The sequence below is a fragment of the Dermacentor albipictus genome, chromosome 9, assembly GCF_038994185.2.
Source record: "Dermacentor albipictus isolate Rhodes 1998 colony chromosome 9, USDA_Dalb.pri_finalv2, whole genome shotgun sequence".
In the NCBI taxonomy this organism is placed as follows: Eukaryota; Metazoa; Arthropoda; class Arachnida; order Ixodida; family Ixodidae; genus Dermacentor; species Dermacentor albipictus.
Window position 1 is genome coordinate 94233438 of NC_091829.1, and position 27542 is coordinate 94260979.

The 27542-nt window shown below is 42.9% G+C and overlaps 1 protein-coding gene across 1 annotated transcript; it reads left to right on the forward strand.

The window, feature by feature from the left end:
• The first annotated feature begins 48 nt into the window (after positions 1-48).
• lft (Limb expression 1 family member lowfat) lies at positions 49-27542 on the forward strand. Its single transcript, XM_070525016.1, has 4 exons — positions 49-666; positions 6949-7091; positions 8899-9039; positions 17693-27542. Exons 1-4 carry the CDS (start codon positions 408-410, stop codon positions 18095-18097), a joined length of 948 nt encoding a protein of 315 aa, XP_070381117.1. The 5' UTR covers positions 49-407; the 3' UTR covers positions 18098-27542.

Below are 27542 nucleotides of genomic sequence, written 5' to 3' on the forward strand. Positions count from 1 at the left end.
TGGCATTTGCCTGCTTCAGCACCTAAACAGAAAGAGACAATATTACTCCATGTTCTCCTTCTTTCTCACGGTTCTTTCTCTCTTTCGTTTCGCTTCGCTCTCTCTCTGGCGCTCCGCCAACTCCGTTTCCTCCTCCTTTCGAACTTTTTCTCTCTCACTCCGCGCTGACCCCTCTCTCCTGCGCTCCGCCAGCTTCGCCAGCGCGGAGAGCGTCTGCAGCGTCTGCGCCCGCGGTCGCGACGGGAAACATCTGTCGGCGGAGCATCTGTGTGTTGTGTGTTTTGGTTCTGCTCGGACAAGGGCAAGGGACGGCTCGACGACCAAAAAGTGCGTTCTCTCACGTGCGCGTGTGGTGTGTGAGCCCCCTTTCGCGGCGTCGCTTCTCACGGCACGCTCCGGCTGCGGGCATGATGCGCGCGGCTGCCGCGGGATTCGGATGGAGCGCGGCTGACGCCGAGGCAGCGGCGGCTGCGACAACGGGCCCGTCGTCGCTACAGTGCGGTGCCAGCGGTGGACGCCGAGGCGCCGGCGGCTCGTCGACCTCGTCGACGCCGACTTCCCAGCAGCAGCAGCGCGACGCCGACCAGCGTGCCAAGGCGATGCTGCGCGAGGCGGTGGACGCCGTAGTGGAGAGCTTCGCCCGGGGCCCCCAGGGCTGCAGCCGAGGTGGGCCAACGCGATCACGCCGTCGCCGCCCCTGACCCACTCGCCATAAAGGGGTCGTTCGTCTCGGCGCGGCCGACGCCGCCGGCGGCTGCACAGGGTCGTCGGCCGTCGCTGCCGCGGTCGAGACCGGTTATTCGGGTGGCAGCGGCGGCACGCGCACGTGCGCGCGCGACGCCGCGCCCGCTTTTTTCAGCTGGGTATATATCTCGCGAATGACGGCGGACGCGACGATCGACGGCGACGGCGCGTCCCGCAACGACTGCAGTGTAGCGGCGCTGCGCGAGCGATCGCTGGGCAAACTTTGGGCGGACGGGTTCATTCTGAGAACCATGCTCTCCTATGTGGTATATATACAGACAAACCACTGCAGGGGTGGCTAGTGACACAGCTGGAGTAGTGGATGCCTGCCCCAAGAATCTGTGGCTGCCTTAATTTAGTTGGCGAATTTCACGTATATATAAAACCAGCGGCAGAATTTTGTTTCTCTCTGCATGTACTTATATATTTGATAGAGTGTCAGGAAACACCGGAACAGTTGCTTAATTGTATTGCCCTGTTTCACCCAAAGCGTAATATGTGGACCTGCTAAAAGAACGATATTGCAACTGTCGAAATAGTTTGGTGTTTTAATTAAGACTCCTCAGTAAATTAATGGGGAGCGCCTGAAAAGTATAGTTGAACGCCTCTACAGCAAAATGACCTGTATAAGGCAAGATTGACTAAGCCCTGGCCCAATTCCTACCTTTCACGTGTATTTTGAATGCCTCTACAATGAATACTGCTACCACGGATTTGCCTGTACAACGAAGGAATTTAGCCGTCCTTGGCGGCTTATTTGTTGCTTTGAGATGAACGTCACGTAGCGATGCCGCCACTGCCCTCCGCAGATGTCACCAAGTGCTAGTGACGCATTTGATGTGCATACTGATACCAGAAGTGGTCATGCTGCATTGTTCGAGGAATCTCTGAAGTTGTACGTACACTGATTGTTGTAACGCACCAGTGGATGCGACGGCTGACGAAAATGTTGCAGTGGATGACGAGATGATGTAGTCGAAACTGATGACGGACAATGTATTCCAAGGGACACAAATGTCAATGAAGGCAACAGTGATAAAGATCTTGTAAATGAAACAATAATTTTGGCAGTTGGGGATGTGATAGCGGCATTTGATGATCTGCAGCTTTATGTTATGTAGCTCCTGCGTTTCACCGTGGCAAATAGCGTGAACTTCAGTGCAATAAGGTTGACTGCACTCGCACATTCTGTCAGACAACGTGCACAAAAAATTAGTGGCTTATTTCACTTGTAGGTATCCCTTGAATTCATGGTAAATAAAGGTTTTGTTGAACTTGCTTAGCCAGCTGTAATGTAATCAGTAGCATGCTTAACTTTTGCGACGATGTGACCTATATAACGAAGAATTTTGGTAATCCTTGGCACTTCATTATAAAGGTGATTGGCTGTATTTATAACTACACAGGCTTTTCAGCCTATACTTCAGTTTAGCTTATAAGAATCATACCTGTGCCATATAGTTGCAAACTAAAATGTGAAGTTCAATCCCATTCTGCAATAGTTTCATGCTCCTGTGCTTCTTAAAAGCAACTCCTCCATAATGTGATTTGAGATCGTCTCTGTGGAGTACAGAAGACAGTCTCACTGGAAATGCAGTGCATCTATGCACCATCTACTCAGCCTAGCACTGTCCATTAATGGTAGGACGCAAGATGATGTGTGTTTCAGTATTGTGTGGGTCTGTTTCATTATTCTATGGCTTGGCTATCTTTTCATCAGCTGCACTAATTGTCTTACATTATGGAGCAGCTAATCCTGCTTAATTCTTGCCCTATACCCATGAATGAGCCTCACTTTGAAGCTCTTCCTTTGCAATGTTTTGTACTTATTAGGCAATGCTACAGAAATAGTTTTATTGTAGAAGTCTCTGTCCTCTTGTGCCTTTGTTTTTGATATCCAACATTTTGTACGGATTAACTACTTCATATATCACAACTTGGGGATGCAAGTCAAGTCAGAAATTATTAGTGCACCTTTGTGCATGCAGAATGTGACAAGCAGTCTTATTATTGTGACCGCAAACAATGCACAGTGGCTGCTCGTGGTAGAAACATTGGCAGTAAGTAGGTTCAGATCTGCAATCCATGGAATAATTACATCATGTTTTGAGATGAAAATGTATATGGGATCGATTAAATTTTTCATTGAATTACAGGGAACATACCCATATCTTTTTTTTTTTTTGCATGTGCACTATATTTTTAGTTGTGAACCTTGAGCAACACGAATTGGAGTCAGAGAAGTTGTGCAGTGTGAACAAAAGTGAGATAAGTCCCTCTAGCCTTGTAGCGTTGCTCGCTACTGAAACAGAGTATATAGCTGAAACAGAGCATGTAATGTAGGATGGCACTAACCCTGGCCTGACATAGGTTCTGTGCTTCAGTAACAATGCTTGGCAATCTCTTCGATTTCGAGCAACTTGAGACATATGTCTGCATTCCTGTAACTTCAAATAGACACTCTGGGTGCCAAATTGCAAACATTTAGCGTAAGAGCCACTAGAGGAAGGTTATTGGAGTTGCACTCCCTCGTGAGAAGGGACGTGCCACACAGAATGGAGGAATGTTTAAGAATACATGGATTAGTGGGCTGTTGGGATTACTTGATGCAGAAGAAAGTTGGACTTTGAGATAGACAGTATGTTGGACATATAGTACAATAGGAACTCAACCAATTACTCACCGAATAGAAACCAAAGATAGGAGCATCCATGTCTGATGGTTTCTAAGTGGAGTTACTTTCAACCATGCAACGTGCAAGTTGCACCTTAATAACTACTACTAAATAACAAACTAGAAAGTTTTCACCAATCAACATTTCCATATCAGCCATATGGTAATACTGTGACCCTCTTCCTTGCATTTGCATTCTTGCAGAATGAAAAGATTTATCCTACTGTCAGTCAATTTTTTTCCATTAGTAATATGCAAGTAAATCTTTTTCATGTCCAGTTGGGATTGTTTAATGTGAATGATAATCTCAGGTTGCTTGGAGCTGTCGAAGCAGTAAGGAGGGCTAGTTGGTTGTTAGAACTTGCATTCATATTCACAGCAGAAAATTGAAGTAGACACACACACACACACACACAAAAAACGAAACTGACGGAATGAGTGCTGGTTTACATCAAATGAGATAACTGCACTTTTACAGTACATATGTGCAGGTGCAAACTTTCTACATAAGCGAAGGGTCAAACCTAGCATAGGGCCAGTAAGAATCCAAGTGGAAGTGTGCTAAACAAACTGAAAACTACTTGGCATTGAGGTGAGACCTCTTAGACCGACTGGCTATGAGTCCAAATGACTTCCGAGTCTTTTCCATTCACTCGAGTCAACCAGATTGTATGGTGTTTCTGTATCCACTTTAGGGATCAGGTTATCATAGCAGTAGAATATTTTGCTCAAGCCACAGTGCAAGACGGTGTAGCAGGCTGAGGAAAATAAAGTTGCGTCCATGTACAAATTTCAATTTGGTCAGTGTGACAAATGCATGCAGTACAATTGCACATTATTTTGTGCTTGAACTTATCTATAGCCCACGTAAGTACTGGGGGGTTCAAGTCTAACCATTTCTTTTACCATATACCATGTGTAATATTTAAAGAGAAACAGATCATTGTTTACAAAGATAGCCTCTGACAGATAGCTCAATTTTGCGACTTCTGGTTGGTTATGTAAATCGTGGTTATGCAACTTTCGAATTTCCCACAAAGTTGACGAATTTGGACTCATTTTATGATTTGACCAATGTTATGTCAAGTTTCACTAAAGGTCAGTTATTTTTGCGAAAAAGTCTCGCTTGCCAGTCTCTCACCATACCTTATAGAAGTCTTCTGATTGTGAATTAGAGGATACCACAAACCTGCTTTGAGCAAGTTTATTCAGACAATCTGCCGAAGCTGGTGAAATTGACAAAAGCGTCACTGCAACATTAAAGAAAGTCCATTTCTTGTCAGTTTGTGCTGTTCCAAGTATGTTGCTCCCCTTGTGCTGCATCTAAAGGTAAATCATTGTTAATGACATGTGTATGTGTCCCATAAAGGTTGTGTGCTCAGGGCAAAATTTAAAAAAAAGAAGGTGCATGCTAGGTGCTTCTCCCCTCTCCCACTTATGGTGTGTTCACACACAGGATTTTTTTTTTCCATATTAGTTCACATGTTGGCAGGCATGCGAGAATCACATAGCCTTTTTATACTGCAATAAACAGACAGCCTGCGAGATCAGAAGGCAGGGGCAAAACGCTAGACAGAAGTTGCAATAGAAGCATTGCTGTGGACAGGTACATCCCCCAATTATTTCCTGGAAATATTCAAAATTGTATTCCTGTCAGGGTTACGTTGAATACGATTTGAAAGCTGCGAGGACTAACTGGCATCATGGCGTCATTACATCTAGCATGGCTTCATAGCTGGCATCATGCACTTTGAATGCGCCTACGGTCGGTCTATTGTGCAGCCCACTTTGTTGTTATTTTCTCTGCAACTCAGTAGTCTGTCGGCTTCTGAAAGGGCATTCTAGTGGTCTAAATTCATTTAGTGCTTGCTCTTTGCATCCATATCAAATTTAACAACAATCATTGCACTCGTTGTGCAAGTATTTTGTGTTACGTGACCACGGAAGGTACTTGCAAATATTCTGCCAGAGCATCTGCAAAATGCACCAACTTCTCCAGGAAAACTTATGCAAAAGAATTTCTGCAAAATGCATCCAGTGTATCTGTAAGAGGCCTGATTCAGGCAGAAGACACACATGCTCAGTAATGGTTTGTTTTATGCAAAAAAATGGTGCATGTGAGGCTGGCATTGCATTACAAATGAATCTTGCCCATACATATATATCCACCAGTGGGAACTGACTGACGAAACCCGACTGAAAGTAAAAATGACAACGAAGCTGTTCACAGGCACACATCCAGCCCATGTTGTCACATATTGCATTGATCTCAAGTGAATTAACGAGATGTGGGGTGAAAACGTAGCATCAATTCACGCATATATAAGATTATCTGGCCTATGGTTTGTGTATGTAATTGATTGGTATGAATTCTAGCTGCAATAAAATGACTTTTTTTTTAAATTTAAATATTCCAAAATATGGTCTCAATTTGGTTGAAAGTGCGCTGCCATTGAAGAAAGATGGCACTTTTCCTGTTATTTACTTATGGTAAGCAGGGATGCACATCTGCATCACAAAATTTGAAAGTTTAAAACTTGCCATATTTGTTGTCGCTGGCAATGTTCACCATAAAATTTAGAGTTGTTGTTGGCAGGAATGTTGCCAATGTGAAGGGACAATCATTTCAATCAGGACTAGTACTGCTCCAATTTGTCACAGTACTGATTGGCCCTCATGCACTTTGGCCTTGTCTTTATCTACTGCGTATGTAGAAAAAAAAAAAAAAGATTGTTTTTTTTTTTTACGTACGCTCGAGGACTGGCTGTCTGGTTATAGGAGGCCACCATCAAAAATTAGATTGCAGACCACTTATGCTATGTAAAGTTTGTGCATCATCTCAAGACATATCACTTTGCAATGTATGCACTTCTCAAAGGGGGACGTGTCGAATCAGATTTTTGTGCACGGGATTGGAATAATCCATCTCCTTGGTGTCTCCTTTTTAACCCCACAAAGCCCAATATATCAGTTTTCATAGATGAGTTTGATACTTCTTAATACCTCTTAATGCTGACTTAAGCATGGAAAATTAATGAAAAACACATGGTAGCACTTTTGACATGCTAGAACAATTTTTCAGTTTGTAATGCTTAAACTGAATGAATTACTAATTTATTACGGAGCTAATTAATTTTTAAGTAAAAAAAAACATTTAATAGTATTTTTCTTGGTACGAATGTGGTTTCCATGGCCAAAAATAAAGGTGATAATGTTGCTCCAATTTCTCTTGATTTAAAATAGTGTTCGGGCACAATGGAGTTAAAATGGGGCTTGTATAGTACTGTGCAGTGAGGTGTTTGTCGTGTGAGCTGCCCTCTTCACCTTCACACGTGATGACCTCAACTGTTCACGCACTAGTGAGGGCCCCTCCTGCATTCTTGTCCTGTCACTGGCTGCATCACATGGACTAGGCATATCGAATGCTCAATACTCCTGGTCTTTCAATCTGCAATGATGTTCCGATAAATTGTGCTTGTTGAAGAGTGAAGATGCGTGCCTTCATGCCTTTCCCATTGGCCGTGCCTGCAGTGAACGTGGTGGAGGCCCTGCAGGAGTTCTGGCAGATGAAGCGTCCCGGTGAGCCTGTGACGTACGAGTTGGTTCCTTCCTGCAGCCCGCCCTATGTGTGCTACGTCACGCTGCCAGGTGGCAGCTGCTTTGGCAGCTTTCAGGTGAGATCGTCTGGCCAGGGCTTCAGTGTTTACATAGGATCTCTGTCGATCGTAGTGAACACCCTAGTCCCGTAAAAAAAATTCCTTCTGAATCACTTGACCGTCATGGTACGGTGCTGCCATCTATTCAGAGGCTGGCTGGTAGTGGTCATCTTTGCTGATTCATTATGTGGCCAAGTACCGTTGACCTTTCTTGGATCTGGCCTGAATCAGCCACTCAGCAGATGTGGAAAGGGGGGGGGGGTCGATCTGGGTTTTGGTGGGAAGTGGTGGCATTTTAGATCATATTCCCGCAGAATATTGTCACATTGTAGTCACAGTGATGAAATGGAGCTGTTAAAAATCACTAGTTAAAAATGTAACTATATTTTGGGTAAACCTTTGCTCGGCAAAAATGTGCAACACTCAAAGCAATGTGACAGTGGCAGGTACACTTTTTGGTGTTCAAAATCGCATCTATGGGTCAAGGTCATCGGCTATGTATGCATGACTCGTCGTACCTTCCAGCATAATCGCTGGGGCTCATGTATGTTCGGGAATGCATGCACTCTGATTAGACCAGGCTCTTTCACAACAGAATTGGCAACAACATTTTGTAAATTTTACATACATGAAGGGGCGTCTTGCGCTGAGTGATAACTTTGTAACAATGGTTAGACGATAAAAAAACAATCACAGAAAAAGATGGTTGTTAATATATTTTATGCTAAAGTGCCTGATGCAGTGCTTGCACTATTTTTTTTCATGAAGCTTGCTCTTTGGCATAGATGTTTGTTTAAATAAATGTGTGGAGGCCCCTCTGATGCAGCATTTGCAGTAGTCGCTTTACAAACTCATTGTCCATAAGCCAATGTCTATAGTTGTACGCCTGACTCGTTCGTAGCTTGCTGGCTACAAGTACCCTATCTCAAGTACGTAGCCCTCGTTCCTGGGCAGAGCCTCAACAGGAGGTAAATATCCACTGTAGTAGCTGGAGCAGAACACTTTGGACAATATACTGGGTCTTCAGGTGTTGGACCCCAGACCAGCATGACCTCGAATTCAAAGTTTCAACCTGTAATAGTTTTTATAAGCTACGCAGCAATCTTTTATACTTAACAGAGCAGAAATTCATATTTGTTGTGCAGCCCATGTCCCAAAAAACTTTTTCCACCAACTGTACATCAGAACACTGTTATTAACCCATTCAGCCACCAAATAATTCTGTCCATCAAAAGTTTTTTGTCACCACATTTTTTTCTGTCTTCAGAATCATTAAAAGCATACAGCTGGAGAACAGGTTGAGAATTTTGACTTCAGTGAGTTTTGTCAAGTTTACAGAGCGTGAACTCTAATGCAACTGCTCTCTGCAGGAACATCAGATACTAGAACATCCAGCTTTTTCATGTCTTGCGTATACCTGGGAAGCACCTGTTAGCCACTTGAAAAATATGCCTGGTGTGAAAATTGTGACAAACGATGAGAGAAGTGATCATATACTGACACAATGACATACTGATACCCCAAGTGTCTACTTTCCAGGTTTCTTTTTACTAATACACTTTACATGTGCTATTCAAACTTGCAGCACAGGTCCAATCAGAAGTGTTTAAATAAGTATGTAACACACTTTGATTATCATTATTTCCATCTGTGCTTTTCCTTTCGATGCACTATATCTTGGTGTCCACATTTGTGCACACAGTGCCTGAAGAGGTTAATCAGGATCATTACAGCCTTGTAGTAATATCTTTGTGATTATCGGCTCTAGTTAAAGGCTCACATTGTTGTGCCTGGCTTGACAATCATCGCATTTCTGTTATTGCAGAACTGTCCGACCAAAGCAGAAGCTCGCCGCAGTGCAGCCAAAATCGCCCTGGTCAACTCTGTCTTCAACGAGCACCCCAGCCGCCGCATCTCGGACGAGTTTGTGGCCCAGGCGGTGCACGACGCCAGGGCTTCATTTGGCGTGAGTCAATGTGGCGTGAATGTTCTGTTTCTTTTTTTTACTTGCAGTAATGGCTGCGAGGCATATATAAAGTAAAGGACATCATAAACATCAAATAGAATAATGAATTTCAGTGTAATACAGGTGTCGAAACTTCAAATTAGTATTCGTTGTTACCAGGCGCATCCATACGTGCACATCATCTCATCCTCCCCTCGTTTTGGCAGCACATGTTGAGGATGATTCCCCTTATAAAGCTTGTCAAATTGGCAATGCGAGGTAGCAGTGGCCTCTATTGTTATTTCTTGCTTGTTTTCACTTTTATTTCCATTCACAAAAGTGATATTTTAAGTAAAAGTTGACTTTGTACCTTGACTCTGCAGAAATTGTGCATTTCTATGAACATAGCACAAATTGTCTTTTTTAATTTTTTTTATGCACAGCTCTAGACAGCACATTATGTTACATTCAGTACTATGCTTTGAACATAACTCGATATCCCCCCCCCCCCCCCCAACCCACTTTGTGTCTCAAAGTATAGTGCGCTCCACTACTATGCGTCTGAGCTACGTGGGAAAGTTAGCCTCTTACTGTCCTCTGGCAATTCACTTGAACCTCTTTATAACAAAGTGGGACTTAACGAAATAACAGCTCTAAGGAAGTGAACGTGATTCCCCTTGAAATCCCCATAAAGATCCATGTATTTTAGACCTCGTTTTTACGAATTCAAATTGTTCTGCAATGGATACAATGAACTAGATTAGTCGCTGAAACCAAAAGTACCGACCGCTGCACACCGAGCATGTCACCGGTTCCACACGCATTCTACGCGACAGTTCAAAATTCCCTTGTCGAGTACGCCATTGCGCAACACTGGTCTTACCGTGGCACGCACGGTGGCCACGCACGAATAGCGCTTCTTTCCTATCTTATCGCCCCTCTGTCTCGCTGTTGCACGTAGCTGGCGAAGCTGGATGCACCCACTGAGATCACAATCTTGGAGGCCATGTCTAGCTATGCGGCACGTCGATGACGATGCTTGCGTGCAGCATTTAAAAAAAACAGTGCCTGTCCCTCTCACTGCAGTGCGCCGTGGGGTGCTGATGCAGCTAGGTATGACCTCTGAGATTGCGGGAAACTGGCACGAACTGGCCAAGCCAGCGTGCTCACACAGCAGAGCTGCTGAGCCGTGATAAAGCGGCAGATCAGGTAGTTTCCTTTTCAAGGGCTGAAGGCATTTACATATCTCGCACTGTGCCAAACACTGTCGGCCGTATACTTCCATGGGTTTCGCCGCGACAATATGAGCGAGCCAAGTGGGAAGCAGAAGTGAAAGAACATCCCATTGGAACATTGGGACGTCATCGTAATGGTTGTCATTTCAGGTGCTAAAAAAACTGCGTCTTGCACACGCTGGAGAGCCTTTTGCTGTTGTTTTATAGAATTTTCATCATATACGTGGCTTCATGGCAGTTCGGTGGGCCGTGGGCATACACTGCACTGAATGGCAATAGTCGGTACAACGAAGTAATGGATATAACAAAGTGATTTTGGCTTCCCCTTCAACTACGTTATAATGAGATTTGAGTGTACATTTCAAACATACAATTGCAGGAGGGGACGTGTGTACAGATACATACACTGGGAAGCTTCATTTATTTATTCAAAATTCCCTGAAGATCAAAAGACATCACTAAGGGCAGTGATTACACAAAATAGCTGTAACAAAATGTGCTATAAGTTCTAAACAAAATGTTGCTTCAGAGTAATGAAAAATATACTGGAAATAGTTATAAAAACATAATGAGAAAGACACAGGCAAGCTTAATAAATGTGCAATGTTTGGCTATGAAAAAAAAATACTACAGCGGTAGTACATCTTATAAAAAGTAGTTTCCATATTATATAATGTTATCTCATACTTTCATGAATGCTTTGTGATCTTCAGCTGTAACTAGTGATGCGGGAAGATCATCATCATCATCAGCCTGGTTACGCCCACTGCAGGGCAAAGGCCTCTCCCATACTTCTACAACAACCCCGGTCATGTACTAATTGTGGCCATGTCATCCCTGCAAACTTCTTAATCTCATCCGCCCACCTAACTTTCTGCCGCCCCCTGCTACGCTTCCCTTCCCTTGGAATCCAGTCCGTAACCCTTAATGACCATCGGTTATCTTCCCTCCTCATTACATGTCCTGCCCATGCCCATTTCTTTTTCTTGATTTCAACTAAGATATCATTAACTCGCATTTGTTTCCTCACCCAATCTGCTCTTTTCTTATCCCTTAACGTTACACCCCTCATTCTTCTTTCCATAGCTCGTTGCGTCGTCCTCAATTTAAGTAGAACCCTTTTCGTAAGCCTCCAGGTTTCTGCCCCCTACGTTAGTACTCGTAAGACACAGCTGTTATACACTTTTCTCTTTAGGGATAATGGCAACCTGCTGTTAAGGACCTGAGAATGCCTGCCAAATGCACCCCAGCCCATTCTTATTCTTGTGATTATTTCAGTCGCATGATCCGGATCCGTAGTCACTACATGTATTCCCTTACCAACTCCAGTGCCTCGCTACCTATTGTAAACTGCTGTTCTCTTCTGAGACTGTTAAACATTACTTTAATTTTCTGCAGATTAATTTTTACACCCACCCTTCGGCTTTGCCTCTCCAGGTCAGTGAGCATGCATTGCAATTGGTACCCTGAGTTACTAAGCAAGGCAATATCATCAGCGAATCGCAAGTTACTAAGGTATTCTCTATTAACTTTTATCCCCATTTCTTCCCAATCCAGGTCTCTGAATACCTCCTGTAAACACGCTGTGAATAGCATTGGAGAGATCGTATCTCCCTGCCTGACTCCTTTCTTTACTGAGATTTTGTTGCTTTCTTTATGGAGGACTATGGTGGCTGTGGAGCCGCTATAGATATCTTTCAGTATTTTTACATACAGCTCGTCTACAACTTGATTCTGTAATGCCTCCATGACTGCTGAGGTTTTGACAGAATCAAACGCTTTCTCGTAATCAATGAAAGCTATATATAAGGGTTGGTTATATTCCGCACATTTCTCTATCACCTGATTGATAGTGTGAATATGGTCTATTGTAGAGTAGCCTTTACGGAATCCTGCCTGGTGCTTTGCTTGACAGAAGTCTAAGGTGTTCCTGATTCTATTTGCAATTACCTTAGTAAATAGTTTGTAGGCAACTGACAGCACGAGCTGATCGGTCTATAATTTTTTAAGTCTTTGGCTTCCCCTTTCTTATGGATTAGGATTAGGTTAGTGTTCTTCCAAGATTCCGGTACGCTCGAGGTCATGAGGCATTGCGTATACAGGGTGGCCAGTTTCTCTAGAACAATCTGCCCACCATCCTTCAACAAATCTGCTGTTACCTGATCCTCCCCAGCTGCCTTCCCTTTTTGCATAGCTCCCAAGGCTTTCTTTACTTCTTCCGGCATTACCTGTGGGATTTCGAATTCCTCTAGACTATTCTCTCTTCCATTATCGTCGTGGGTGCCACTGGTACTGTATAAATCTCTATAGAACTCCTCAGCCACTTGAACTATTTCATCCATATCAGTAATGATATTGCCGGCTTTGTCTCTTAACGCATACATCTGATTCTTGCCAATTCCTAGTTTCTTCTTCACTGCTTTTAGGCTTCCTCCGTTCCTGAGAGCATGTTCAATTCTATCCTTATTATACTTCCTTATGTCAGCTGTCTTACACTTGTTGATTAACTTAGAAAGTTCTGCCAGATCTATTCTAGCTGTAGGATTAGAGGCTTTCATACATTGGCGTTTCTTGATCAGATCTTTCGTCTCCTGCGATAGCTTACTCGTATCCTGTCTAACGGAGTTACCACCGACTTCCATTGCACACTCCTTAATGATGCCCACAAGATTGTCGTTCATTGCGTCAAGACTAAGGTCTTCTTCCTGAGCTAAAGCCGAATACCTGTTCTGTAGCTTGATCTGGAATTCCTCTATTTTCCCTCTTACCGCTAACTCATTTATAGGCTTCTTATGTACCAGTTTCTTCTGTTCCCTCCTCAGGTCTAGGCTAATTCGAGTTCTTACTATCCTACGGTCACTGCGGCGCACCTTGCTGAGCACGTCCACATCTTGTATGATGCCAGGGTTAGCGCGGAGTATGAAGTCTATTTCATTTCTAGTCTCGCCGTTCGGGCTCCTCCACGTCCACTTTCGGCTATCCCGCTTGCCGAAGAAGGTATTCATTATCCGCATATTATTCTGTTCCGCAAACTCTACTAATAACTCTCCCCTGCTATTCCTAGTGCCTATGCCATATTCCCCCACTGCCTTGTCTCCAGCCTGCTTCTTGCCTACCTTGGCATTGAAGTCGTCCATCAGTATAGTGCATTTTGTTTTGGCTTTACCCATCGCCGATTCCACGTCTTCACAGAAGCTTTCGATTTCCTGGTCATCATGACTGGATGTACGGTCGTAGATCTGTACAACCTTCATTTTGTACATCTTATTAAGTTTCACAACAAGACCTGCCACCCTCTTGTTAATGCTATAGAATTCCTGTATGTTACCAGCTATATTATTATTAATCATGAATCCGACTCCTAGTTCTCGTCTCTCCGCTAAGCCCGGTAGCGCAGGACGTGCCTGTTTTTTAGCACTGTATATGCTTCTTTTGGCCTCCTAACTTCATTGAGCCCTATTATATCCCCTTTACTGCCCCCTAATTCCTCCAATAGTATTGTTAGACTCACCTCACTAGATAACATTCTAGCGTTAAACGGTGCCAGGTTCATATTCTGATTGGATATTCCAATTGGATGATTCCGCTTAGTTCAACGTACTTCATGGTAGACATTAATTTGAAAATTAACTCATCCTGCAACAGGGAACACAATCTTTATGACGGTGATCAAGTCTCTATAATACATAATAACATCGCAGGTTCAGGCTGCAGTGAAGGTCACATCATGTAGCACTAGTTTACATTAAAGTTGTAATGTTATTTACATCAGTAGATTTATAGGTTTTTTCAGCTTCCACTGCGTGTTTACATCCATCTGTAGGCTGCACCTTAAAACTATAGCGGTCTTTTAAGCATGATTTAGAACTTGACCATGTGCTTATTTGTTAGAAGCTGTCCTGCAAAAAGAAAAGTGGCTTTCACAATTCCAGCTTGCATCATGCCAAGCCCAGTACACCAGAAGTACATTGTGCTATGTTAGTCGTTCAGCAAATAATGGTAATCTAAGCTGTGGACGAAAGCTGATCCCAGATGAAACTAGCTTAGTTTCATCCCGAAAATGCCACAGTTAGTTGTCCTTTCCAGCACACTTGGAAGCATTCTGAAAAGTTTGTGCTGTAGCACAAATAGGCAGGGTGTTCGTGCCTTTGTTGCTCTGTATATTTGCATCAGAATACTGGCTTAGCAAGAAACAAGGTACCAGCTAACCTGGGAAAGAGTTATTCTTATCGAAGGGTGTTTTTCGTTTAGTACTTGCTGCAGTGCCCTATATGCCCGTGCAGCTCAACAACGTATGACTTCAGGTTGTAAGATTTATAGACTCACATGATGCACATATATGCAACTCCACCTAATCTGCCACTCTTGCGCATGTTTTATTTTGGATGAGACCGAACTCGGGGCTAGCAAAGGATGATCATCAGCCTGTAATTTATGCCCAGTCGGGACAAAGGCCTCTCTCAGCACTCTCTCCATTTACCTACCCCTGTCTTGCATGTACCCGTGCTACATCTGCAAACTTCCCAATTTCATAATGCCACCTAATTCTGCCCATCCTTGAACTCCATTTTTCTTTCACTGGCATCTGGTGCTGCTACTTTATACATTACATGACCCGCCTAGCTCCATTTGTTTCTCCTAATCTTTATTAGAATATCAGCTACTCCTACTTGCTCTTTGATGTACACTACTGTCTCTTATTGGCTTATTGGCTTATTGGCTTATTGGCTTATAGGCTTATTGTCATTCATGCCATTGCTTATGGCACACTCCTTATTTTCTCAAGCTTCTTGGTTAACCACCAAGCTGATGAACTTGCTTTCACTGACCTTTTTTGGTTAAAACTGAACTACCTTAAAGTTGGCATACTTTCCTTTGTGGCGAACTCAAAATGCTGAACACTAATTATAAACTTCTTGGCTGCCTCTGCCATGCCAGGGTCACTTGGTCCGTGTTGGAATACATTGTGCGCATATTATGCTATAGTATGCACCAATGCTGCTGGAGCAGTTGCAGCACTGGTGGCACAAGGAAAACAGATTAATGCATTTGCTGGAGTGTTCGTCAATTCGTTGGCGCCTACCATATTTACTGGCATATGATCACACCCTTAAATTTTGTCGTCAAAATTCAATCTTTTTTCTTTCCCGTGTTATGATCGCACCCCGAACTTGCCGCAGCGATATGTCATGTGCCAAGTCTAGCTAATGATGATTGTGCTTACCATTTGTCGAATGCTGTCGAATGCTACGCAAACGACTCTTCAATACATACCAAGCAGTCTGCACCAAGCATTCTTAAGCAAATGCCCCATTTCATTCTTTCATTCCTTTCATCGCTTTCTGCACTTCCATGAAAAAAAAAAAAAAGCTACAACCAAACTTGCCTTGGCTTTATTACTTGTAGGCTTTAGAATGGTTAAGGTCAACAACAACAACAAAAAAGGCACCTTTCGATTCTGCTCTTCTGCACTTGTGGGCACGCAACAAATCACGAGCAGCAACGATAGTGGCCACGTTTACACTGATACATTAGAAGTGTATGTTATTCATACGCTGACACTTGCAACACAGCTAAGATATTCGCCCACCCTTAACGGAAACGTGCCGTATTAGGATAGTAGTGAAGACAAATGCTGCAGTTTCCACAGCATGCCCGCCATGTGTTTCTATGTCACTGGCAGCTAAGTGTGCCCATCTCCGTTTCCGTCCCCTCAAGGTTGACATGGCTACGTTACTGCCGCAAACTTGCCAATATTAACGATATTATTCATTGCTGATATGGAAGAAACTGTTTCAATGCATGTAATGTACTCATAGAGAAGTAAAAAAAAAATCTCGTTTGGTGCATTTGGCTTGCCCCGCCAGCCGCCATTTTTGTTATGGTGTCTCGCACTGTCATAGTGGCAGCCTCCTGTTTGTTGACCTGTTGTCATCCCGCAGCAAACGCAGGATGAAAAAAAAAATGTTGTCTTTTCGTGAGAAATTTAACCCGCGTAATGATCACACCCCTGAATTTGTGTAAATATTTTTGACGAATAAGTGCGATCATTATGCGAGTAAATCCAGTATATGCATGTCGGCATATAATTCCTGCAGTAAGTCATAGCTGCAAGCGGGAAACTTTGTTTTAGTTGGCTATCATGTGCCTTCATAGTTCTTTTCTCGAACTAAAATGTGTGCCTGTGTGATAGAGTGCAAGAGTTGGTACGAACTAGTATCTGTCCATTCAAGTTATTAGACTCCCAATCTACTAAAATATCATATGTGGGCTGGCCTGTGACTGCCATTACCATAATGCATAAATTAATACATTACAATAATACCTTTAAATTACAATAAGTAAACTGAAAAAACATATTGCTATTGTGAGCTTGCAAGACTCACAAAAGGTTGCACCTGTTAGGAAAGACGAGTCTTTACTAAATTCTTATACAAGAACGAGATGTACCTGTGTCCTAATTGTCGAACACCCAAGACTGGAATGCTGCATCTCTCTGTCATGTCATCTTTTCACTGATAAGCCATCTGTATGGCGTGATTCATTCTTAAATACCTAACTGGCAATAAATGATGTATAGGTTCAGCACTTCTTAAATTTTGTCTACTCAAAGAGGCAAACTTGACACATCAGGTAGAGATCTGTGCATAAAGATAATATGCAGGATGTCAGCCATATTTTAGCTGTAATTGATGGCCCAATACTGACACGTCTTTTAGAATTTTTCATAATGTTTATAAATTCGGGCTTGTTTTACGAATGTTTTATTAAGTTTTATAAAAGATAAGGTGTTGCAAGATAGGACAGTACAATGTGTTAGAAGTACATATATAACAAAAAAGAAAACAAATTGTCACAGTACCTATACTGCAATATTTGTGGCATCCCAAGATGGTTTATACGGGAGAAGTAGTTTCTATGGACAAGTATCATCAGACAAGTTCTATAAAGCAGACCAAGTCAGCAATAGTAAAGTGACTTAAAATGTCACTGGGATCAAAACACAGTCTATTGCATTTTAATCTGTGCTGTTCCAAGTTTGCTGTTGCTTGTTTGTGCTGCATCTAAAGGTAACAAATCATTCATAAAGCGCCTATGTATCCCACAAAATGTGTGTGCTCAAGGCAAACTATAGAACAAATGCATGTCATTGTGTACGTGGGATTTTTACGAATTTTAAAGTTCACAGGTTGGCAGGCATGCATGCTGCACAGTGCTCAGCTATTAAAATGAAATAGATGGCATTGCGGCTGGCATTGTGGTATTGCATTGTGTCACACGATGAAAGAGAGGGATCACCCAGTGATCACCGGTGGCACAATATGCGCCAGCCCCCATGCCTACAAATTATCTTGTTCGAATAGCTGAGCACTAGACGTGATGCTCATCAACCATGCGCCGGTATCATGAGCTTTGCCTTTCGCACCACGGCAATGCAGGGAAGCCAGGGAGTGGAGGCGTTCCGCTTCATGCTTGAGGCGAACAGAGGGCGCACCATGCTCGAGTTCCAGGAGCTGATGAGCGTCTTCCAGCTGCTGCACTGGAACGGCTCGCTGAAGGCGATGCGCGAGCGCCAGTGCTCGCGCCAAGAGGTGCTGGCGCACTACTCCCGCCGGCCACTCGATGACGAGCTGCGCACCCAGATGGCGCTTGACTGGGCAGCACGCGAGCGCCAGCTGGGGCCCACAGGCCGCGTTGCTGCCGAGGCTGCAGCTGCTCGTGCCGAGCTCGAAGCAGCACGCCTCGCCGGCCGCGAGTTGCGCTTCCCGCTCGAGAAGCAGCGTATCCTTGCAATGGCGGCGCGCATGAGTGCCGACGGCCCAACTGTGGCCTCGAGCCCCTGATAAGCGCAAGCGCAAGTCATGGCAGTCTATGGTGGCTGCCACTGTGCTTTATTCCAGACAGAGAGAGTGACTTTTGCTGGACTACGCAGCCATTCGTCACGCTGATGCCGTAGCATGATCCGTCCATATGGGCCATTCAAGTGCCTAATGGCCCTAAGTTTCAGAGTGTCGGAGTGCACAGCAGCGACCTCAACTGCCCCCGGGTGGCCAGTGTCACCTGACAACCTGGTTCTCGGTGAAGGCTGGAGGATTGTCCGATCTCTACTGCCATTCGTGCAGTGCGGCACCATCTGGCCGTGCAGGTTGTTGGATGCGGTCATCTTGTCCCTTGAAGTGCCTTTGCTGCTACTACCCACTGCTAAGCTTCTGTTGCTGTAGTGGATGGTTATGGGCTTGCAAAAAGCTTCTGTACCCCCCCTCTCTTCCCTCGCTCTTCCCTGTCAATGCAGAAGGCTGTTTAGGTACACGCTGGAGTGTATGCATTGAGAAAACGTGACTCCACTGCAGAACAAATGGAAGGCACCCTCTGTGTCATTGCCTGTTGGTACTCAACGTATGCTGTATATTCAAGATCCTTTCAAGTACATATTTGTTGACAACCAGTGTGGCTGGAAGAAATTCAGCTCTAAGTCAACTTACCTGCCATGTTTGTAATGATAGACTTTGCTGTGTGCATCACATGGCCATGCTCGCAGTGATGGGCTTTAAACCTGTGTAGGTCGTGTTTAACTTGATTAATGTATTCAGCCAAGCCCTGCCATCCATAACCATCTGATGACTTGCTGGGCTGCCTTGCCAAATTTAACAAGTGCCTTGGGTAGCAAAGTGCCAGCCAAATCATAAAACAGAACAATCTTGTATTCTGTTTGACCTAGGCATGCAGCAATACAAGCACTTTTTTGCACTTCATGTGCCAGTTGAGATGTGATGAACTCTTCAAGCAATAGCAGACAAAAAAAAAAGAAGCCGCATTCCGTCTCATCAATTTCGCGCAGTTAAGCAAAGACTAAGGGCTCATGTCAGCCAACCAGTAATGAGAGCTGTCTGCATGTTATGAGAACGGAAGAGAGCTCACCAATTTCGCACCGTTGATCCTTACAGGCAACTTCAATCCAGTCGGCATTGTGCGAAGTGCGATCAGTGATAGAAAATGGAAGAGCGCTTCTTGTGATTTTGAAATCAAAAGTATGATGGAATCTCGCCAGGTTGGGACTGAACATGGGAAGCACGAAGATAAAGACTGACCAAAAATGGTTTAGCAGTGGTAATGCTTTGGCTATGACATGGGAGACTGGTTCGCAGTGAGACTAAAGAGTGATGAAACGCTTGCTTAAGTACGTCGTATAAAGTTACTGAGACACCTAGCATATACTTATAGGTGGCAATTCGTAATCATTTCCATGGTAGACACTCTTGACCAAAATGATGCTAATTTGCTACCTGTATATGCTAAGTGTCGCAACCTTATTATGTGATGTACTTAAGCGACTATTTTGCCACTTTTTAATCTTACTGTGAACAAGTCTTCCATCTGCGAGCCAAAACATCATCATTACTAAAAAAATCCATGTTTGGTGTTTGTTTTACCTTCCGTCTTCCAACTCACTGCTTTGTTCGGCTGATGCGACCAATAGGCTTTGCTGCACTGCACAAAATTGATGAGAGGGAGTATGGGCTTGGGAGCCATATTCCTCTAGCAGTTCTTGCATTTTTACAGAGAGCTACTGGATTATCCGTTAGATAAGGTTACTGTAATGCGGTTCTCATTAACATTAGCATAGCTTTTTAGTACAATTATCTACATACATGCAGGGTTCCTGCTTTATGTGCCAATTCATAAAAGTTCTCCAGTATGTAGGGCCAGTTGTCCTGTCACTACTGCGTAATTGTGGCAAAGGTTGCGAGGAGCTTCATCTAGTGTCACAGTTGGTGTTGTGATCTCGTCTGTCTGCTCATTACATTACTCGAACATTGCAGACTCGTGGTCTGGTTGCTTTATTTGTCAGTTGAATGCTGTGGTTGAGGGAAAGGCTTCTTATTACTATGTCCTAAGCAATTGTAACGACAAGTTAAAGAAAGAAAGAGGCATGACCGACTCGATACATCCACTGCCTTGTATAGTGCCAGCTTCATGGCTTCTCATTACCTATAGCTCTTTTTTTTTTCTCTTTTTGTACTGGTGTAGTGAATTCAAAACCTATCAGCAGCATATGTAAGCATAATTTTGGCTTTATATGACTCTCTGTCTTTCACTCAACACTGATGCTGGAAGAGGCAGTTTTGGCACAGTTCTGCATTGTTGTCACCTTACCATATCCATCAACCAAGAGTTCCAACACCAAAAGGGGGACAATCAGTTTTCAAGGGCTTTCAGCCAGAAGAATAGGCCATGACCTTGTAACCTCACTACACTGCTCATAGTTTTCACTGTTGAAAAAGATGGCAGTGATTTGGAGAAAGAAAAAAATCCGTCCATGTATGGCCAGTCCGGGTGCAAGTCAACAGCAGTGGGGACAATGGGCACAAAGAAGTAAAGATATTAAGCTGCACTAGTTGGCTTTTGTTGAAATGTATGATTGCTAGTGCAAAAAGCAGAGACAGAGGTTAAAAATGTAATGAACAACCGCTATAGTCTAGGACTAGCATTTGTCATCTTTAACCTCTTTCTTTGTTAGCATCTTTAACCTCTGTCTGAGCTCTGTCTAAGTAAACATGCATGGCATAAAGATGTTCCAAATAAAAGTGCCAACATAATGTGTTTAAAAACTTAACCACCCTATCGTTAAAAATCGACAGGCAACCTACAGAGAATATACATGAGAACTTGAAAATTTGTTCATGCTGGTAATCGGCAAGGTTCAGTGATTGTGGGTTAATTGTAAGATTCTCGCTCTTATAAGCAGCATTCTAGTGGAAGTATCATGTGTATGCAAATGAGCACACTTTCATATTGTGCTCTTTAGCTGTGGTTTTAAAGGAGCACTTGGAAGAAATACCAACTCAAGCTAGATTGGTAGACTGCAGTCATGAAATCTTAAACAGGTCAGTTTTATTGTGATCAGAGATTAGATAAGCGACTAAGCCAGAGAAGTCGCAAAAGTGAGATGGGTATCAACACCATATTGAAATTCTCACCCCAACATGCTGTGATGTCGTAGATTTTCATAGCATTTGTTCATTGCTGGCAACTTTTTTTATCAATAAGCAGTTTTAGTATGATGTACGCAATACCCTCATGTATGCTATAAATTAGCGGGTCCAAAATGTGCAGGATGCTATGAAGAGCTTTGCTGGTTACGTACGCATGCTACCTTTTGGATTTAGCATTGCGGGCCTTGCCTAATTCGCTTGGATAGCATAACGACATGGCAGCGCTGAGGCCACACGCTTTTATCGGAATTCGGTCTTGTTACTTGCTGTTCATCACGCCAACAAAACATAACTGGTGAAATAATCTTTTGCCTATATAGTCTTATCTCGCTTCAAGGACCAAGTACTGGTGATGTTTTGTCCTTATTATTGAGGTCATCCATCTGTTCTAATGCTGCCAAGCCTAACTGAACATGGTGCCGTTGCTGGGAAAGTAGTTTGACTTCTATACACCAGATGGTGCCACCACAATCGGTGTTTGCCATCCGTTCACCATTCGGAATGCTAGCTAAAAGTGCCATTGAGGACATGCGTGTAGCGCAGTCATAGCCATATTGCACGTGTCTACATAAATGACCAAGCTGCTATGTTTAAGTGGTCTAGTAAGCAATGACTACACGGGTTTTAAATGTAATCAGAGGAATAAACCTAGCTTTTGTGGACTTCTTCTGCACAAGACTCACAGTGGTGGTTCACTGGCTATGCCAATGTGCTATTGAGCATGAGGTCAGGGGTCCGATTTGCAACAGCGACATTACAGGGAAGGCGAAATGCAACAACACTCACATAGTGTGCTTTGGGTGCTCAGTTAAGAACCCCAGGGAGTCAAAATTATTGCAGAACCCTCTACTGCATTGTCCATCATATCCCACTCCGTAATTTCAGGACGTTAAACCCTACATTAATTTTTTTTTTGTACATAAATAATGAAGGTACGCAAGAATACTGGGAAACCTGCAGCATCATGGTTTGTATGTGAAATTTAGAGACAAAAAGCTTTTTTTTTTGCTTATGGCATTTTTATGGCACCGAAGCGTGAACAGGAGTTCTGAAACATTATCGATCTAAACTGATTTCGTGTTTCTCCTTGGTGTTCCATTATAGGTATCGGGGGAGGATAAGCCAGATGGTTAAGTCTGCCTGCTTAATTTGCAAATCCTGCTCGTGCTTGATTGGTCTTAGCTCATAATGCATATTGCCACTGCTCGAGCAACATTCCAAAGTGTCTGGTCTCTGTCTCTAAGCCGAGATTGTTCATTTTAATTACGCTGCCATTTTTATTAGCTGTATAGCCGTTTTGTGGTTCAACTGTGCTTGTGATGTTCGCTGGAAGCTTATGGGACAGGTTGAAAGTACCATTATATCATTGTTTGACACAGAAATGTGTTGCTGATATTTTAGCTTTAATATATTTCGTTCCCAAGTAACAAGATCAGTATGTTAATTGGCATGATTTCTGTCGGCACACATACATGCAGGCACTGAAACAGCTTCTTACAGAGGCCACTCGTAAGTGTGTCACTAAACCCATCAGAAAATTGATCTTAGAAGTTAGTTAGTCATTACCCCTTGGATATCCATCAGACGTCCAATGTAGCTTTGTGTGCTCAAGTTGATCCTGAGTATAATTAGATGTCCTGCAATGCCCACGATAAACTATCTATATCTCAGTCTGTCATGTTTCAACTTGTCTTGTTAGTACTCAGCAGCTTGTGTATATAGACACAAAAATATGATAAGTCATTGACCTGCAACCCTCTGTCTTTGCCTTATATTATGCTTCATTGTATGCTGCTTCTTATGTATTTTTTGTTTTGTGTGTCTTTAACATCGGTATTGATTGGCACCATGGCAATATTTCATTGCCGTGAAGGCCACGCCATGTGCGAAAAATGTAGAAAAAATTGGAAATGCCCATCCATATAGGCTCTGTAGAAATGAAGCTGTAGGTGTGATATGTGCATAGATGGCTGCCCAGCTTACTTGTGATAAGCCATCAAGGTGTGTATGATTATGCACGATAGTGTTGCTGATAACGCAGTTACGGTGACAAAATGACGATGAAGAAACACTCATTTTGTGCCGAGGAGACTTGCAACGTGGGCCCAGTGCCCCTTTTTGTGGGTGAGACCTGAATTTGGTGGACGTTTTGTGATGCATTGAAGGCTGGTCATTGTACGAACTGCGATTGTTTCTACATATGATGGTAACAAATATGCATTTTTTTAAGCTATATAGTAGTTGTGCTTATTCTTGCTAAAGAGAGAGTAATGGCCATGTTTTGTTTCTGCGATTCATTGGCCGTATGTAACTGGCATATTTATTTTATTCACGAACCGGCGTTTGATAATTTTTGAAACTTTGGCCACATTGTGGTGCTTACATGTATAGAGCACGGTGTGTCATAGGTTTGAAAAATGCAGAGCTTTAAAGAAAATTGTAGTTCAAAGTTGCATAAAAGCAACAGATGTGTTTAAAATTTCTGTTACTGTTGATGGCAGATATCTGTCACTGCTGCTGTGTGTTTCAGTGAAGTAGGAAAGAGACACGGAAGAGTTAACTGCATGCTGATTTTCCAAGTCTATGTCCAGCGGGTTGGAGAGTTCCGTCACTGCAGTGTTTGCTTTCTTGAAAGACCAGTTTTCTAATACCCGGTCACACGCACACTTTAAGACAATATTCACGCTGAAGGCAGTTGAAATCTGCAAACCCCATTGGCTCCCTTCCGAGTTCTTGCGCCAAGGAGCCAATCGTGATCAATAAACTTGATCCCGATGGAGCTCGATCGCAGTTGAAAGTGTCCTTGTGACACTGGTACGTGGGTGCTGAACTACAAATATGCACAGTAAATCATGCCTGAACTTGTCGGAAACGTACCTGTTCTCTTGATGAACGTGAAAATGTTGCCTTCCTGCTACATTTGACATGTGCTTGCGTGCTAGAAGTTGGGAGGCAGCAGATATCTGTGCTTTGAACATTGACCATCCCACTTTAGCCGAAGGGGATGCTTATAGTTTTGCCTTTGCAGCTCTATACAGCATTTTACTTATAAATATTATATGTATACACACGCTTTTTTTTTTCTGCGGAATGGGAGCCTTCTTGACTGCGAGCTGGATGATTGTCGGCCCAGTGCTAAGTGATAGTAAATGGATGCATGTCGTTGTGGCCACGCCTTGTTCGATGCCAGATTGCACCCCTCGCTGGGGTGCCTTTTGTGCTGTGGTAATCTAGTCTGTGATTCGGTTCATGTGCCCATGAATCGCCGCCGGCCATGTGAGTGGTTTGTGCCACAAGAGGGTCTTGGGGGACGGTGATAGTAGTGTCAAGCCACTTGTGATTGCTACGGCGTGCTTCTCGGTTCTTCCTAGTCCGCAGTTCCTTCTGTAGTGATGTCCCGACTCGGCGGCACGTACCTGCCGTCTTCTTTGCACTCCTGTTAAATGACATCGCGCTGTCATTGCGTTTCTTGTTCGTCTCGCATTCTTGAGAAATCTTGGCCGTGCCTTTATAAAGGTACTGATTGCAGAGAACGCTGAGGGTTGTGAAGGAGCTCTGACATCAAATTTTGCAAATTCTTTTTGTTAAATTAGTCATTATTCAGTGTTTCCTGTTTGATTGCTGTGCGATGCTGTGTTACATTTAGACACATTTTAAGCGCTGGTCATTTTGAAGTGATCATACCAGCCTGTGGTGTACTATTATGCGCTACGATAGGAGTGGCATCATACTTTGAGCCATAAGCTTAGCAAAAATATTTTCATTTGTGGGTGCTTTACATGCTTTAGAACTGCGAATAATTTTTCACTTATCTGTCTCGACTATTTAATGGATTAGCATTTAATACAACATTTAAATTTGCTGATGTTGATACTAGTAAACGGTATGAGAGATCCTCTCTGCTACAGTGACTCGGTGGCTATTTCATTCTGCTCTTGTGCATGAGATGACCAGTTCTACTTGTGGTTATTGTAACCATGTTCAGGTGAAACATGTAGATTCCTGAATATTGATATTTTGGTGCACATCAAAGAACTGTAGCTCACCGAAATTAACTTGGTGCCCTTTAATATTGGGTCTCTGGGTCTCCAAGGAGTAGCTTCGGAATGTTGAACCACACTTATCAAAGAATCTAAATGTAAATTTGTGCAAGCAGGCTTCTCTCCACATCTGGCGCGCTGTGCCGATAAGATATGGCATAGATCATCGTCTAAGTCCAATGCAGGGATCATTTGCCTTAAATCTTGTGCCCATAGCACAAGCCAAATAGTTGCTTCACAGTACTACTTGGAGGGAAAATTGGCGCCACTGTATGTGCGACTTCGTAACGTGTGCTGTGACCCCATGGCAATTCAAGGATATGTAATGTTAAACATATCTTGAACGTGGCTTGGCCAAAGGCATGTTTATGGCTATGTAGTTTTCACCATCAGATGTTTTTGCCATTAAGAAAGAGAGGGGAATTTCACTGGGAGAAAGGTGGAGATGTCAGCCTGAGTAACCTACCTATGGTCTGCTTTTTTGCCATCAAGTCTCCTTTAAAAGTCTTGGTGGCCCCATAATATATCCCACATTTATGCTTCACTACTCAGAACATGCAAACAATAAAAATGGATAGATGTGCTTGAACGTACTGCACGATGAGCACACACTTTCTCAACCTTTCTCCAAACTTATATACTTGGTAGTGACGCTGTTCATATTTGATACAACTTGTACACTCTGGTATGACAACTTAAGCTTCAAAAACAAATAATTGTTTTATAATGAAGCAGCAAGAATGCCATCTTACACGCTGTTCTAGGAGGAAGGAAATAATTGTGACAGACAGAAAACTACTCAAAAACGTGCGTTTAGCATTTCCTGCCTCCCCAAAAAGATGGCAATCCAAGTCGTCCCTCTCCTTGGCATACCCATGTGTACAAATATGGCACAGCAGCACCACTCTTTCCTCTAGGCATATACAAGCCTCAATATAATACAATATAATAACAAATTAGCAGATATAACAAAGCAAATTTAAAATGTTTTCCGCTGATATTGGCTGGTAAGAAATAGAAGCTTATAATGAATTTGGATAATAGCAAGTATTTTTCTGTTGGGCACAATCTTTATTTAATGAGACTCAGCTGTAATAGCTTTTAATTTCGCATAAATAACAGCTAAAATGCATACTAAGCAGCAACATTAGACTTAAATTGACTTGGTAAACTATACTTCCGGAATACAAGAGACAGCAGTCTTACTGCATTGAAATTCTTGGTTAGTCAGAAAATATTTAAAAAGCTGAAGATAGGCTTCAAGATCCCATATTATAAATAGCCGCTGGTGATGTCACGAGATTTGGACAGGCTCTGTTTGAGACTACAGTTATTAATTTTTCGATAAACAAAGATTAGCATTCAATAAGAACCGAACAATAATCTTAGCAAATCTCAACAACGTTTCTGAACGAAAAGAACAGGCCACCATGCAAATATACTTCGAAGTTCGTGATGCCATACTCAATACTAGGATTGTGGCTGATGTGGCATTCTATTCGAAAACGAAAACTTCGCCCTTCAGGTTTTTGTTTAGGAACCAACGGTCAAATAAACACGAATTCATAATTTGTAAAATGCACTTCACCAGAATAAACTAATTTAGTGTTGCCATTTGGTGAATCTTTCTCATTCTTTTAAGTCCTCTCTTGCATAAAACAGGCCATATTGTGCTTAAATATGATAAGTGACCTGCCGTGATGCTGTAATGACTTTGGTGTGCTTCTGCTAATCACAAGGTCATAGGTTCAATTCCCAGCCGTGGCAGCTATATCTTGAGGGGGCCGGAACAGATTTAGGTGCATGCTAAGGAACACCAAAAGGTTCAAATTAATCTGAAGCCCCCCTACTGGGTTCCATAGCCTGTGTGTTACGTTTGGGTGTTAAATTAAATCCCATATAAATTCGTTGTGATTTATTAATGACATCCGTTAAATAATATTTACAGTGTGATGTAAACAACTTCAAAAAATTCTGTCAGAGCTTCTTCATATTCTTGATGTCTTTTCTTTCTTTTTCATGTGAAAATCCAGTTTTTCTTTATGTATTCTCATCCTTCCCAATTCTAGTATTGGTTTGCCAACATTATTTTTGTGGAAAGGGAGAACTGCGCTTTTTTTATGTCGTCTTGTTATAGCGAGTGCACTGTGTAGCTTCTGGATTTATGTGTGTACTTGGAAGCTGTACGAAATGGGCTGACAATTTAGACACAGTCATCAGTAAGAACAAAAAAATAAAGTGCTTTTATGGTATGA